Source organism: Gossypium hirsutum, chromosome A07, assembly GCF_007990345.1.
Source record: "Gossypium hirsutum isolate 1008001.06 chromosome A07, Gossypium_hirsutum_v2.1, whole genome shotgun sequence".
Classification (NCBI taxonomy): domain Eukaryota; kingdom Viridiplantae; phylum Streptophyta; class Magnoliopsida; order Malvales; family Malvaceae; genus Gossypium; species Gossypium hirsutum.
The window spans coordinates 95,757,521-95,773,956 of NC_053430.1; the positions used below are offsets into that span (position 1 = coordinate 95,757,521).

General features: G+C 30.5%; 1 protein-coding gene across 1 annotated transcript; it reads left to right on the plus strand.

Moving 5' to 3' along the window:
• Positions 1–14,521: 14,521 nt before the first annotated feature.
• On the plus strand, positions 14,522–15,994 carry LOC107955429 (protein LIGHT-DEPENDENT SHORT HYPOCOTYLS 3). Its single transcript, XM_016891215.2, has one exon. The coding sequence runs from the start codon at positions 15,022–15,024 to the stop codon at positions 15,583–15,585; it is 564 nt and encodes a 187-aa protein (XP_016746704.1). The 5' UTR covers positions 14,522–15,021; the 3' UTR covers positions 15,586–15,994.
• Positions 15,995–16,436: the final 442 nt, after the last annotated feature.

The following is a 16,436-nucleotide window of genomic DNA, read 5'->3' on the forward strand; positions in this document are numbered from 1 at the left end:
ATACTGATCTGGCCACATGGCCGACCAGACGCCCGTGTGTCTAGGCCGTCTAACTCACTAACTTAATTTCTAAGCATCATCGGGGACACACGGCCGTATACCATAACCATGTGTTGCACACAGCTGAGACACACGACCGTGTCTCTGCCCGTGTGGACAAAAATAGGCCATTTACAAGGCCAATTTACCACCCCAACTTCCATGTACCTACACAAGGAAAAATGATCAATTTCTATAGACAAAAAGGGCAACCAAATCAATCCCAATTCATGTACAATCCATGCTATACAAATACAACCATTTCACTTACTCAAATATATACCAAAACAACATAATCTTTAAACTTAATTCATACAATATGTATATATACCAACTTAATATTCACAACCGAAATCCATCCTCAACTCAATCAATTCATTCATTGTAATACATACCATTTAACTACCAATTTGACATGTAAATTCATGCCACAATAAGACCTTTCTCAAGCTTTCATCCACCATAATTCAAGTAACCATTTTAACTTCCATAAATGTCTTGGTCACAACCATGCCAAAACAAACCATCTTACAAGGCATTATAAACATCTTGCAAAAGTCATTAACAACCATTTCTAATAGCCAAACACATATCAATATCAACATCATTCACAAGCCAAATCTCATGGCTATAATCACAATCAAAATACCGCATCTAGCCTATACATGCCATATACCTTAATTGTATAATTCAAAAGTACCAACTTAGATGTTTGATAATGCGATGATGTTCTCGACGATTCCTGGATTCGAGCTAGCCTTGATTCATTATAAAACATAGAAAAATAACACGAAGTAAGCTTCATAGCTTAGTAAACTTGTATGTGAATGACTTAACTCATCGAATAAATGCAAATCAACCAATTACACATGACAAAACCATATACACATACGAACTTACTGTGACAGCCCTAATTTGGCCCTAGTCGGAAAGTGGTTTCGGGATCACAAAACTAAGTCCCAAAAATAATAAAATGTTATATTATGCGTTTATTTCATGTGAAAGTGCATGTGTGAAAATCCCATGCTTTGATTTTGCCATTTGTGAGTGAAATTATGAAATAGGACCTATGTGAAAATTTTTGAAAATGCTATAGGCTAATATGTAGTGGCCTAATAAATAGTAGTGCAAAATAGGAGGATTTGCATATCAAACTCCCCATTTTATGTGTAGTGGCCGGCCATGGTGTTAATGGTAGACAACATGTGCAAATTTTTTTATTGAAGTTATGGCATAAGTATGGCACAAATAATATATGTTATTTTGTGTCATAAAATGTTTAGTAATAGAATAACAAAAAGGAAGAAAAAGAAGGTTTTTGTTCATTCTTGTTCATGAAAGCTAAAAATAGAAGAGAAAGGAGAGGAAAAGAGCTCTTGAATGTTCGGTCACTTGGGGAAGAAAAATCCAAGGTAAGTTCATGGTAGTTTGCTTCTATCTTGATGTTCATGAGTTCTTCTTGATTCTACCCTAACTCATGAAGCATATTTTGATTTTTGGTTCTGTTGTGAGCATTCGGTCATGAATTAAAGTGAAGGAAATGGTTGTTGTTTCATGTCCTTTTGATGAAAAATAGAAGATATGTGAAGTTGAGCCAAGCAAATGAGCATGCATGTGCCTTAGATGCTAAGGGAAAAATCGGCTAACATGTTGTGCTTTAAAATGATGAAATGAAGATTATGCTTAAGTAAAATTATAGATATGTGATGATTGATTGGTGATATGCATGTTTAAATAACATGCATGCAAGGTATGTGTGAAAGAGTGATTTGGTAATAAATCTGTTTGGGACAGCAGCAGTAACGTGATTTTGGAAAATCACCATAAATTGTGGGAGATGAGTTAGAAGTTGAATAAACTGTGCCGTATATGTGCTGGTGGAGATATCACGATTTGTGATTATTAAATACCTAAAGGAAACCATGATGTGTATAAAATTATTATTATTAGTCCTTTGTGGTAGCTGATTATGGCTTGGCACTAAAGTGATTAAATGTGAACTTCGATGAGGTAAACTATTAAAAGTGTGGTGCTATAAGACTATGGGCTAATATGATATGTGGATTCATTCCGTAAAGTAAATTATTAATGTATGTGATATGTACTTATGCATGTTAAATCGATTGGAATTGAATCATGAATGTGAATTGTGAAGCATAGGTAAAAATGCCTATGACATATATGTGAGTAAGGGTAAAACCATCGTAAATTATCGATAAGGATGGGCTATGTGCGAAACCATCTTATAATTGCTAATTTGAAAGGTTATGTGTGAATCAGTGACCAATATGTATATATTTGATGAATCGTGACCTTTTGGTTCTACTTGAATTAAGTTGTGCGATAAATAATTTATGTATATGACTTATAGTCGAATGGTCACTATGGGTTAAGTTTGAATGGTGAAATGGATATGTGATATTTATGAATGACTTTTGAACCGAAATGTAAACGATGGTGTTCATATAGAGCTTATACCCGAATGTTGCAAATAACTACGAATGTGATATGTTGAATGAGATGTATTAATTTATGATTAAATATGCATGATATTTGATGTGTATTCGGGTTAAATCCCGCAGGCTTCGTGCTGGTATTATATCCGGGATAAATCCCGCAGGCCTAGTGCTGGTATTATATTCGGGCCTTCGTGCCTAGCAGGCTTAGTACCGGTGATGTGTATTCGGGCCTTCGTGCCTAGCAGGCTTAGTGCCGGTGATGTGTATTGGGCCTTCGTGCCTAGCAGGCGTAATGCCGGTGAAATGATATGTTATGTGAATTCGGTGTTCCTTGTAAGATAAGGGTTTAGCCGAATGTTAAAGATGAAATGATAGTGTATTGTATCATGCTTATATGGCCTAATGGCAAGTATAACATGTTGGTAAAAATGCAATATGCTTTTATAATCGAATGATAAGTTTGAAATGAACGTGAGTGAAATGTTATGCATAAGTTATCAAATGCTAAGTGTGAAAATGAGATGAAAGAAAAGTGTTTGAGATGTATAATTATATACGTTCGAATGATGTTAGTACTTAATGGATATGAATATGTTATATGGAACTTGTTGACTTGATTATTCGGGCCTTTGAGCTTAGCAAACTATAATGCCGGTGAGATACATTCGGGCCTTCGAGCCTAGCAGGCTATAATGCAGGTGAACTGATATCGGACCTCGAGCCTAACAGGCGAAATGCTGGTGATTTGAGAAAAGTCCATGACTAAGGTACCTCGTGTTAGGTTGACAAATGAATACATTCAGTATGTTAAGTGGGCCAGGTACGCATTATGTACTCATATGTGAGTTTGATCTGCAATGAATCATAAGCATGCATTGTGATGCATACGTGAATAAATGTTATAACTATATCTATGATCATGATACACCGGGTCAGGGTGTGAAAGTATGTGAAAGTATTCGATTTAATTATGTTATACGAATTCAGATTAAGTGTGATAAGAATGCTGAACGTGCATTATGTGTTTGTGTGTATTCGGCCAGATGGCAATATACCTAGAATATGGCCACTTAAGAAATTGAATAATCGAAGTATAATTGCGTTTATTTGTTTGCATTGCTTAAGACTTACTAAGCTTATTAAAGCTTACTCCGTTGTTACATTCCTCTGTTTTATAGATTGTTGACTTCGGTTACCTGCTCGGGTTGGAGTTCGCCGGAGATATTATCACACTGTCGAGCTCACGCTATTGGTGTAAGTAAATCCTAGTATTTCGAGTTTATGGCATGTATAGGGTTTTAATGTTGAGTATGTGATATTATAATTTAGCCAAAGGTGTTGGCTAGTGATGTTTTGGGCCTCGTAAGCCCATATATGGGACAGATTGCATGTGAAAAGAAAAGTTTTAAATTGATTGAAATTTTTCGGCATTGTTTTTGTGTGATTGACTGAGTTTAAGTCGGGCAACACCTCGAACCCTATTCCGGCGAGGGATACGGGCGAGGGGTGTTACACTTACCTCGTATTTGGAATTGACAGATCAGGTCGACTACTCGATAACTTTGCTTTTCCCCTGATCTAAATTTGAATTCTTTCTTTCTTGATCTATATGAATTCAAAATTAACTTATTTAATCAACCATTCATTCAATTTAGTCCAAAACATACATTTAGGCCTATTTGCATATTTTCCCCTAAACTTTCATACTTTTAACAATTTAATCATTATTTCACAAAACACAAAATTCACATATTTTCAATAAACCCAAGCTTGGCTGAATTATTTATAGATCCCTAGCAGCCCAAAACTTCCATTTATTTCACTTTTTAACCACTCAATTTGCACTTTTCACAATTAAATCCCTATTATGCATTTTCATCAAAAATCACTTCACAAAACATGAAAATCTATCATAAAAAATTCATATTTCATCTTCAAACACCAAAGAACAAATGGATTCAACAATGGCAATTCTCAAAATCTTGAACAGTTTCAAAATCTAAGGTATGGGCTAGATAGAATACGAAGCAATGATCTCAAAAAAGTAAAAATCATTAAAAATCGAGTCAAAATCACTTACCAATTTAGACTTACAAGTGTCGAACCCTAAAACTCAATCAAATGCTTTCTTCATCATCAACATTTGGCCGAAAGAGAGAAAGATGGACAGAAATTCATTTTGTTTTTATTTATTATATTTTAATTATGCTAATTACCAATATAACCTTAATGAAATACAATTAATATCATCCATTTAATGTCCAATATTGTCCACCCACCATTTTAATGGTCTAATTACCATTTAAGGCCACTATAATTAAAAGCCAAAGCTATTTGACACTTTTAACTAATAGAACATGCATTTGACATTTTACGCGATTTAGTCCTTTTTACCAAATTAAGCATTCAAACAGTAAAATTTCATTACGAAACTTTCACACATACATGCTATCATGCTGTAAACACATAAAATAATATTAAAATAATTTTTTGACATCAGATTTGTAGTTCTGAAACCACTGTTCTGATTTAGCCAAAACCGAGCTGTTACACTTTTAGTACAATGCAAGCTAGGCAATGGGTAATACATGATGGACTTTTGAAAACATAGGATAAATGATACCAAAACTAAATGTGGCGAGTGACAACGCTAAAACTATTAAAATGCTTCAAAATTAAGGAGAAGATATATACCATTTTTCTCTTATTTGAACCAACAAGGAGATGTGTACATAGGAATAAAAGATATGCTTCAAATATATATAGAGAATAAAATAATGTGGTCGGCACTAAGATAGCCTAGGATGCTAATCTTTTAGCAACCACTTAAAGAAATAAAGGCAACAGATTTCAATGACACTGTTGGAGTTACTTATGATCATTTTTGTTTTTAGGGTTTTTTTTTAAAAAAAAACCTTTAGAGTCATGCCCTTTTTGTAACGCCCTTTACTCGATCTGATAACAAATCCAGATAAAGAATATTACATTAAAAAGTTTCAAAACTTTTTATAACGCCCAGATAGTTAATATACTATTTTGGACTCGATTTCAACCTTTGAAAATTCATTTTTGTGTCTGATGTAAAAATTTATACATATATCCACCACCCGAGCTTATTTCATAGTCTTAAGGTTTAGTTTTAATCACTCTCACTAATTCTTCATAAATTCATATACTCAACTTAAACAAATATTCCAAATCACATACAAATCATAACCAATCTAACTTACCAATTTCAAATTTCTATCATTTGATTCTTAAATGTATCAAAATTTACTAAAAAGCCCCTATACCTTAGATTTTACAATTTTTACAAAATAATCCCTAAAACTCAAATTTTATAGTTTTACAATTTAGTCTCTAAAATCCAAAATTTACACACTTTTACAATTTAGTCCTTATTTGAAAGTTAAGTCCTAAATCCTAGTTTGCACAGTTTTTGCAAAATAATCCCTTTTCTAAAATTTCCAAATTTTACAATTTAGTCCTTACAACTAAAATTGTCAAAATTTCCACAAATTACTCCCTGATTTTGAACCATTAAGCTTTTAATTATGTTTTAATAATTTTAAATTATCAAATCATATGAATCAGTCCTAAAAACTCATATTTTGAAATCTTTACATTTCAATCCTTTTAATTTAAAACATGCTAATTTAAGTACATTTTCTCCCAATACTTTAGATATCATATTCCTATAGTTTTATCATAAAATCCAAACTTTAATTTCTCTATTTAATTCCTTGATTTTGGAATTTTACATAATTTTCAATATAGTCCTTATTTAAGTTTTTATCAAATTAATCACTTAAAATCATCCACCAAATTATTCATAAAATCATTAACCATTGAAATCATACATGAATATAATACTTTCATCACTTAGAACATAGAAAATACTTATACACACTCAATTCTTACAATTTCACATCAAATTATACATTCAAATAAAAATAACATAATAATTGGGATAACTTACCCATTCTTTCTCCCACTTCCATCTTCAAGCCTCCATGGTTGGTTTTATATGAAAGGACACTCTTGAATTAGAATTCGATGTGATATCTCACTTTAATTTCAAAGAATTTTAGGTTAGAAATATGCTTGAATAAGAAATGGACCAAATTGAAATAAATGAAAATTTTTTCTTCTCTTCTCCCTCCATTTACCCTATGTTGGGTTTTTATAGAACAAAATACTTCCTCATCATATCTTTAAACTTTTCTTTATTTAATAATTAATTAATTAAATGGTTCACATTTAATCACATGATTTTAATCTCATGGTTATAAGTTCTCCCATCAAAATATCTCTTTTTATAATTTAAAATTCAAAAATAATATTTAATGACAAAATGACCAAATTTTCTTTTAAGATATCTTTTTTCATATTTAAGGTATAAGGGTAAAATGGTCATTTTACCCATTTTCATAACTCATTTGTTTGACACATGGCATGCTTATATGTACTAAGTAATTATTACTTATTTAGATATTATTTATTCATGGTATAATTACAATTAAGCCCTTCTCTCACAAAAGGTAAAATTACACTTTTGGTCCTTATAGTTTTCACCACTTTTTAATCTAGTCCATATCTCAACTTTTCGACTCCACCTATCAATTCATATTCATGTCACATTCAAAAAACTATTTCTTAAAATTTTGCATTTTTAAAAAAAATAGTAAATCTGCACTTCTAATCTATCTTTCACAAATTTTCAATTTAATCTTTACTAAAATTTCACCATTCATTCTTTCTTTTCCAATGTAATTTTTTTTTCTTTACTATTAGTATTCAATTGAAGAAATTTTACTTTTGGAAAGATTTACTTTTGGAAAGATTTACTTAAAATTTTTGAGGTCTTACACCTTAATTACCCCTAAAATATGTTAACTAATCAATGAAATTAGATTCAAATAAAAAATATACATATAAATAAAATGGATTCAAATATTTTAGTTTGTTCGGACCAAATTGGTGTGTGTTTAGACATCAAATATTCAATATTTTTTATTTAAATTTACTTCAAATATATTACGAACAAAAACTTGATATTCAAAAATTTTTTTTGTTATACCAACATCTCACCAATCTTGCATCATATTTAACATTCTTTGAATTTAGGAGTTCACCAATAAAAAGGCTCATCCATCTATAGAATCACCTATATTTTACCTAAATATTTGTCAGGTGCTTCCCCCGTCATGTCCACAACATTCCAAGTATCATGGCCTATTGCCACCAATCACTTACCATGTGACCTTTTCTTAAGCAGTCACATCACCCATAACTCTACTTATTAGTTTATAAAGTAAGACTATTATTTGCTAAAGTCGATGTTAAGGTAGTTTATGAACAGTTTCAAAGAGTTGTGTCTATTGATGTCTGGCACTGCTCAACTCATAAACTTGTTATATTTAGTGTTGGCAAACGTTGGTAACAAAACCCTTGGGATTTGATCTTTACTTATTTTTTAGATGTGCAAGCCCATCTATGATATCCAAACTATTTATAGCAACATAGCTCGAAGATTGGTTTGGATCGGATTAAGGAAATTGACTTTCCTAGTTTGAGCAGATTGGTTCAGATTGGGTGAGCAAGAAAGCATATCGTAAACATTCAAGACTTATATTGTACTCATTGAAGATATTCTACATGTTGATTATCTTGTTGTTTTATTGTGGAGATTGATGTAATTGATCTAGTATGTTAGCAACTTTCGATTCTTTATAAATTGAGGAAACTTGTATAGGTGAGGTATTGATTTGAGAGCACTTATTCTTGTTTATTGAGGAACATCTTTTTTACTACATTAATGTGAAAAATCAAGTGTGTTACTTGGTTTTTATCGTAAGTTTTTAGGGGGAAAACTTAGAGGAGAGTGATCTAGCTCATACATGTAAAAGTGATGAGTCTAATTTGGTGAGTGTTAAAGGTCGTAATTACTTGTTATACAAGATATTGGATTGTCTCCCTGATAAGGCCTCACAAATGTAGGAAAACCAAATTATGTAAACTTATTGTGAGTTCATTTTTTTTCTGCTTTGTTTGTCATTAGTGCCTGAACCTGTTGGTATTGCTTCTATCACTGCTTGTTTTTGCTTGCAAGTATCATTTCAGAATTGACAACCCAATTACATTATCTCTAGGTTTTCACTTATAAAAGGACCACTCCTCCCACGAAAAGACTAGATCACTCATTCTCTCCAAAACTCCTGCTCAATGACTCTTGACACCTTAACCATAGTATAAACCATATTACCCTAAACTTTGTATCAATAGCTCTTAAAGAAAGTAATAATTACATATTTGATAGTTTTTTTTTGTTATCTTTTTTTTGAATGAATGTCTACAATTGCAACTTAAAACATAAAAGAGACATAATTACTATGTAACAACTCGTTTTTCAGTGGTATAGGAAATAGTGGTTTCGAGGCCACCAAATCCAACTAGTAAGTTCTTAAATATTATTATTTAATATTTACAAGACAAGTGTGATTTTAAAAAGGTTTTTGATTTGATAATTTATATTATATAAGTGATTTATTAAGTTCAAGAGATTTTAGAAAATAAGGTATTGGGACCTTATTTTTATAAACTGAACCGTAAATATTTTTATAAATATTTACGGAGTGTCATTAAGGTGGTATTAAAGTTTCGTTAAGAAATTTTAACGTTTCGATGGTTAATTAATTAAAAAGGACAAAAAAATGCATTCCCGGGACTCCATTCCCGTAAATCGGACTGTAAATATTTATAAACATTTACAAAGCTAGTTGTGTAGTTAATTAGGTTTCAATTAAGTGAATTTGCTTGAATTAAAAGCAATTAGGTACAAGGACTAAATTGCATATAGGGTGAAAGTTGAATTATAGATTAAAGAAAAATTAAAGGGGCTAAATAAGCAATTATCCATTTCTCATAAATGAGGCGGCATAAGGAAGATTTTTGTGAATTTAATATAATATAGACTTAATATATAAGTATATATATTATATAATAATAAAACAAACAAAAGAAAGAAAGAAAGAAAAAAGATAGAAAGAAACAAACAGAGAAAGCAAAACAAAACAGAAAGGGAAAGAAAGAAAAAAAGGAGAAAGAAGGAGATGAATGCCTTAGGGGTTTCAAGAGTTCCAAGCTTAATTGGTTAGTCAATTTAGTTTATTTTCTTATAATTTTTATATTTTTGGAATCCCGGTGTTAAATACTACTTGACCCATGTCAAAATTTTAGAAACTATTGAGTTTTTAAGTGATGTCTTTGTTGAATAATATAAGATTGATTGTAAAGAAATAAAATTAGTCTCGGTTTAGGGACTAAATTGGAATTTAGACAAATGTTGAATAAAAAGTTGAATTATTCAATATTCAATATGAAATTGTATTGTATTGATAAATTTTAATTGTTTTAATTCTGTAGCTAACGTTGTATTAGAATCCTCGACTAAAAAGAGGAAAGATAAAGTTGACGAGGAATAGCTCGAAATTTCTGGTTTGTATTTCTATGATCTGAAGCTAGTTATTAATTGTTGAAATTTTTATTTAATGTATATGGTAAGTGTTTATGTGAGTAATTGATATTTTGATAATTGATTGAATGAATTGAATTGGAAGATAAATATATATTTTGAATGGATTGATTGATTTTTTGAATTGAAATAATTATATGTGTAATTAAGTGATTATATAAAAAAAATTGATATTGGATATTGATAGTTGTTGAAAAGTGAAATTAAACCCTATTAGCTGTATCGGGCTGAGTCGGATATAGATGGCATGCCATTGGATTGCAAGAGTTCAGGGATTTCTTCGACTTTGAGTCAATGAGACACTGGTGTCAATTTACTACTTTAGATTAATTCAATGAGGCACTGGGTGCCAATTTACTTCAGTTTAGCCGATGAGACACCGGGTATCAAATTATTACTTTGAATTATCTGATGAGGCACTAGGTGTCAAACTAGTGTGTTTTGGTTGGATCCGTGTATCCGTCCGAGTCCGAGTCGTGTTAATAGGGGTAAATGAATAATAAAGTTTTATAATTGATATTGAAATGGTATGGCATGACAAATGGAAGTGAAATAGTGAATTGAAAATAGAAAGTGAAATATGTTGCAAATATATGGAATATATGAGTTATATACTCATGAAATGACTATGGAATGGATATTGCAATTGTATAATGAAATGTGAAATAAATTGTGAAATGCTATTTATATAGCAAGTATGAGAATTGAGATATTTGTGAAACAAATGAAATATGATATGGTTGTTGTAATAATTAAATACTAATATGTGTTTATATTTCAATTGTATATTTGTAATTTCTTATCTTTAAATATTCAGATTATAGAAATACCACTGAGTTTATACTCAGCGTACGATTTTGTTTTCTGTGCGCAGGTTAGGTACTTTACTTTTGATCACCGATTCAACATCCAACAACGATCTCGAACTCAAATGTGGTGATGTTTATCCTTTGTGTCGGCATGTACTTAGGGTGTCTAAATAATAGTTATTTTGTGGTTTGATTGTAAATGAGGTTATAAGTTTAATTTTGGTTGGTTTTATACGTATAAATATGTGTTTGTTTTTGAAGTTATATTATGGCATGGTAAATTGAACTAAATCTAAATAGGTGCATGTGAATTCAATTCTATGTTTAAGTGCTCATAAACTAGGCAAAATTGATTTGGATTTGATATGTTTATAATTTGGATTAAAATGATGCTTTGATGACTTGTTTTGATGATATGAAATGTTTGAAATTTCTGTCTGTTTGATCTGTAAACTCCGGTAATGCTCCGTAACCCAGTTCAAGTGAAGGATACGGGTTAGGGTGTTACATACTATGTACACCATCAAATTAAAACATAATTAGTAATTAAATAATATATTTTAATTACCAATAAAACTTTGATTTAATAATAAAATAAAAATCAAATTCAAGTCTGAATAAATTATACTTGTAACCTCTTAAAGAAAACAATATACTTTAATTAATAATCTCAAAACTATTTAATGATTAGTTATAGTTTAGAAAATAGATTTCTACCAAGTATAAAGGATTAGGCTTTTTCACTTTTCATTGATAATAATTATTACTAGTAATAAGTTTTTAGGCTAAAGTTGATTACCTACTTTCATTCACTTTTTATGTTAAGCCTTAACTTTAAGAGATTTTATAGAGATTTATTTGGATTGGATCGAAGTAATCATCATCCGTTAATTTATGGGTTGAATTGGATCGAGTCATAGAAAGAACGATATCTAGTTGATTCAAGTCTTATCTTATGTTGTTTAGAAGATATTATTTGTGTATTTTATCTTGCTTAAGGGATAATTGGTTGTAGAAGATATGGTGGAGACTGTATAGGTTTTGTATTAAGGGAGAGCACTTTAATTTGTTTAGTAAGGGACATTTTTGGGAGTGGAGTTAGAGCTTGAAAATATTTGTTGTACAAGGTGCTAAGATAGTGAATATTCTTTTTGGACAAGGCCCCATAGATATACGGAAACTGAACTATGTAAACATTTTTAGTGTTCTTTATTTTTCTACACTTTTTATTACTAGTGGCTGAAGCAATTGAGACTACTCTTAATATTGCTTCTAGCACTGTTCTTACCAACCTTCAAATATCAATTGGGACTCAATACTTTTAATTCAAGAAATTTAATTCTATTTGCGGATTTATTAACAGTGCTTACATTCTTATATTAAATTTAAGTTCATTACAATGTTATTTTTTTAATACATGGCTATTGAATATTTTTTTATCTAAAAAAGTCACACTAACGAATTTAACAAAAGAACTTTAATGAAATTAACAATTAACCTGTATTTTGGAATTAAAAAATAAAAAAAATAAATATAAACAATAAATTATAATTGTATGAAGAACATAAAAACACATTTTAATCCCATAATATTTCTCTCTTATTTTGATTTGATTTGTACATTCCTAATCTTTTTTTCCCTTCAAAGAGGTGGGGTTTTGATGGTTGATATGCAATTAATTGAAGAATTCAAGTATGCATGTAAGTCTAGGGGCAAAACTAGGTTGCTAAAGGCTGGGGACGTCTAATTTAGCTGTTTTAAATTTTTTAAAATTTTAAATTAAAATAAAAAGATAAAATTATATTTTATCCTCTTAAAAATATAAAAAAATAATTTAATTCTTTAAATATTATAAAAATATAATATATTAAAATAATAAAATTATATTTTTTATCATAAAAATTATAATTTAATTTCCATCCTCTAAAAACAATTTCTCGTTTTGCGGTATGTAGATATGCATACTACAAGTTCTCTAAGAGACATACTAAATTTTGCTTTACAGTTGAGGACGTTATGTTGGTGGATTTTATGTCAATTTGATTTCGGACCAATTTACTCCTAAGGCCCAACCAATTCTCTGATAATACTCGTAAATTGATATTCAAGCATTTTATTTATCTTTTTATTGCCTAAAATAATAAAAATAAATTTTGAATATATTAATTTATTCTTAATTTGTAAAAATAATTCTTTAATATTAATATTTGTTACTTTATAAAAAGAAACTTTATAAGTATAAAATAAATTAAGTTCCTCGATTTAATTTCTACCCAATTTTGTCGTTGCTTTTTATTTTAAAAATAAATTAAGCTCTTTTAACCATGTTGACCATTAAAATCAATTAATAAATCAATCAAATGACAACATGTCACATCAAACCAATTGTTGGATAATGAGAATAGTCGTTAGAATATTTCATGCTGACATATGTTAATATTTGCAACAATTAAATAATGAAAATTTGGTTTTACAGTATCTAGTCATACCAAAAATACTTTATAACATAAAAGTACTTTAGAAATTTAAACTTTTCAATGTCTAAACTACTTGAAAATTGGAAATAAAAAAATTTTAAAAAAATTATCAACAATAAAGAGAGGATCTTGCAATTGTTCATTTTATTCGTGAAAGGTTGACAACATTTATTTCATCATGAAAATAACCCTTTACGATCTGGCGAGTATTCTTATTATCTAATGATTGGTCTAATGTCACGTGTTCTTAGAGACTTTAAAAATAAAAAAATGATTTTTAAAAATGAAAATAAAAATATTTTTAAAGGCATATTTTTTATTTGGAAAAGGGGAAAACCAATCAAGTAATTAAGAAAAAAAAAGTGCATCTAGAAGAAGTATATAAACGGGCAAGATATATACATTTGATTTTAATAATCTGATATCTCCTTTGATGTATTAATAAATAAATTTAAAATAAATGCTCATTGAAAACAGCAAACATGATCTAAAATAAAATTATATATCTTCATCTCGCCTAACATTCTTATTATTAAAACCCAAAATGCAAAAACTCACACATCTCTCTCGAGATTATTTTAGCCGTTTCGAATTCCGCTTTGATCAATAGCATATAAAATATGTCTAGAAAAAGTAATTTAGCCGTAGGCTGTTTAATTAAAATGACATCAGTTACGAAAATAGATGTGCGGGTATTTACTGAAACTCTTTAAAATAAAAAAAAAATTTAGCACCTCTAATATTTTATTTATCTAAAATTAATTAATAAAAAATTGAGAAAGGAAAAAAAGGGTCTGAGCGTATAATAAAAATAAATATTTTTTTTAAATTAAAAAAATTAAAGGGTATTATGGTGAATAAAAAAGGAATTGTCATTTCGAAACAACAGTTTTCAAGAAACAAAATCATGTAATTGCCTTAAAATTTACCCCCTTTCAATACTTTTATTTTATTTATTTTAAATATAAAAAAGTATTTAATTTATTATCCATAAATAGGATCAAGAGTTGACCATAATCATATTATTACTGATAATAAAAATTTTAAACTATATAAATAAAATTAAAATAATGATATATTAAAAAGATAAATCGATAAAAAGAATTAATCACTATTATCCAAAAAAAAATGTGAAATGAAATAGGAAATGAAAAACCCTGAAAGCTTTATATGGCTCCAAAGTGTGAAAGTTTGTGTGGAGTGGTGAGAACTTCCCATCAATCTCATCAGGTCATCCACTTGTCTTTTTTTCTACCAATACCAAATCATAAGAAAATTACCATTTCAACTTAAAAGTCACAACTTTTTGCTCCTCAAAAATGGAAGTTGGGTCAAATATAAAGAAATAATTAGCACAAGCAGAGTCTTTCCTTCTTCATTAAGCCCTTAAACTCTAGTGTTTTTTTTCCCCCCTTTCCTCTTGACTGTGTTGCTTTCATATAGACAGTGAAATCTGCCAAAAAATAAATGGACTTATCTGGTAGCTAGCTGAAAGAATGATAAACAAAACAAAGTTTTCAGTTCCTTCACTTGTCTTCCAACAGTCTCGACTTTGATTTGCTGTCTTTTTTTTTTTTTCAAGGTCTATATTAGGCTGTCTTATGGTCACTGGAAAAAGTGTTGTTATCATCAAAACCCTAGTTAAGATCCAAACATATCTTCTTTGTTGTAGCTAGCTATAAATTAAAAACTGTGAACTTTCCATGGATTCGATTGGAGAAATGGATATCTCTTCCAACTCCCAAAACGAGGGCACCCTTATGAACGTTAGCCATAACAGTGGCACTTCGTCTTCTTCAACCTCAAGCCGCTACGAGAACCAAAAGCGCCGTGACTGGAATACCTTTGGGCAGTACCTGAAGAATCATAAACCTCCACTTGCCTTGTCTAGGTGCAGTGGAGCTCATGTCCTGGAATTCCTTCGTTACCTTGACCAATTCGGCAAAACCAAAGTCCACACACCAATCTGCCCTTTCTATGGCCACCCAAACCCGCCTGCACCTTGCCCATGTCCACTCCGTCAAGCCTGGGGTAGCCTCGACGCTCTCATCGGTCGCCTCCGAGCCGCTTTTGAAGAAAATGGAGGAAAGCCTGAAGCAAACCCTTTCGGTGCACGAGCTGTGAGGCTTTATCTTCGTGAGGTTCGTGATTTGCAGTCGAAAGCAAGAGGGATTAGCTACGAGAAGAAGAAGCGTAAGAGACCACCACCTCAACAAATCCCATCTCTGCAACTGCAAGTGCCACCACCACCACCAGGTGCTAGTTAAAAACAATCACTATGCATCAGCAAAAAAACCCCATATGCTTCTCATCCTTGATTGATCTATGTGGGGTACTACTTATCTTTAATTTTGCCATATCAGTATATGTTTAGGGTAGTTCTTTTTTTTTCCTATGCTTTCAGTAATGCTTTTACAGATTTTTGAGGGGGATTCCTTAGAATCTACTTTTGATGCAAACAGTGTTAGTATTCCTCAGTAATGACTACTAGTAGTACTGCAAAAAAAAAAAAGTCATTCTAGGAAGTGATTGTACTAGCAGTTTGTTGCCTAAGTTGAACCTTATGAGAGCAGCTAATATGCTAGATCATGGCTTTTCATGTACTTTGCAGCCAAACCATGTCTATTTGCACTTCGTTTCTCTATATTGGCTATGGCAAATGGCCATTGCCGTTCAGATTTGTGCCACCACTATAGTTGTTTAGTGTCTTTGTTGCAGATGGTAGTCAGTGTTTTCACCCCTCTCCCTCTGACTTCCCTTCTGTTTTCTCTCTTTTATTATTGTCTTGTCACTTTAATTTTACTGCTTTTACTGTCTGGAATTAGTTAATAATATTAAAGACCAAAAACATATAAAAAAAACGTCAAAACAATCTAAACATTGGTTTCATCCCTATTTTGTTCAGTGATTAACAAGTTGAAAGTTCGTTAGTGGCCAGGAAATGGTCGATTAGATGTGCTGATTCGCCAAGGCGCTAGTCACTGGTGCTGTCATTTCAGTGCAGCAAAATATGGCAGACAATGTTTCATGATTTATATACATATATTTACAGATTATTAACATATAATCTCATTTATAAAATGAACTGATACTTTTTCTCATAATATAAATACATGAA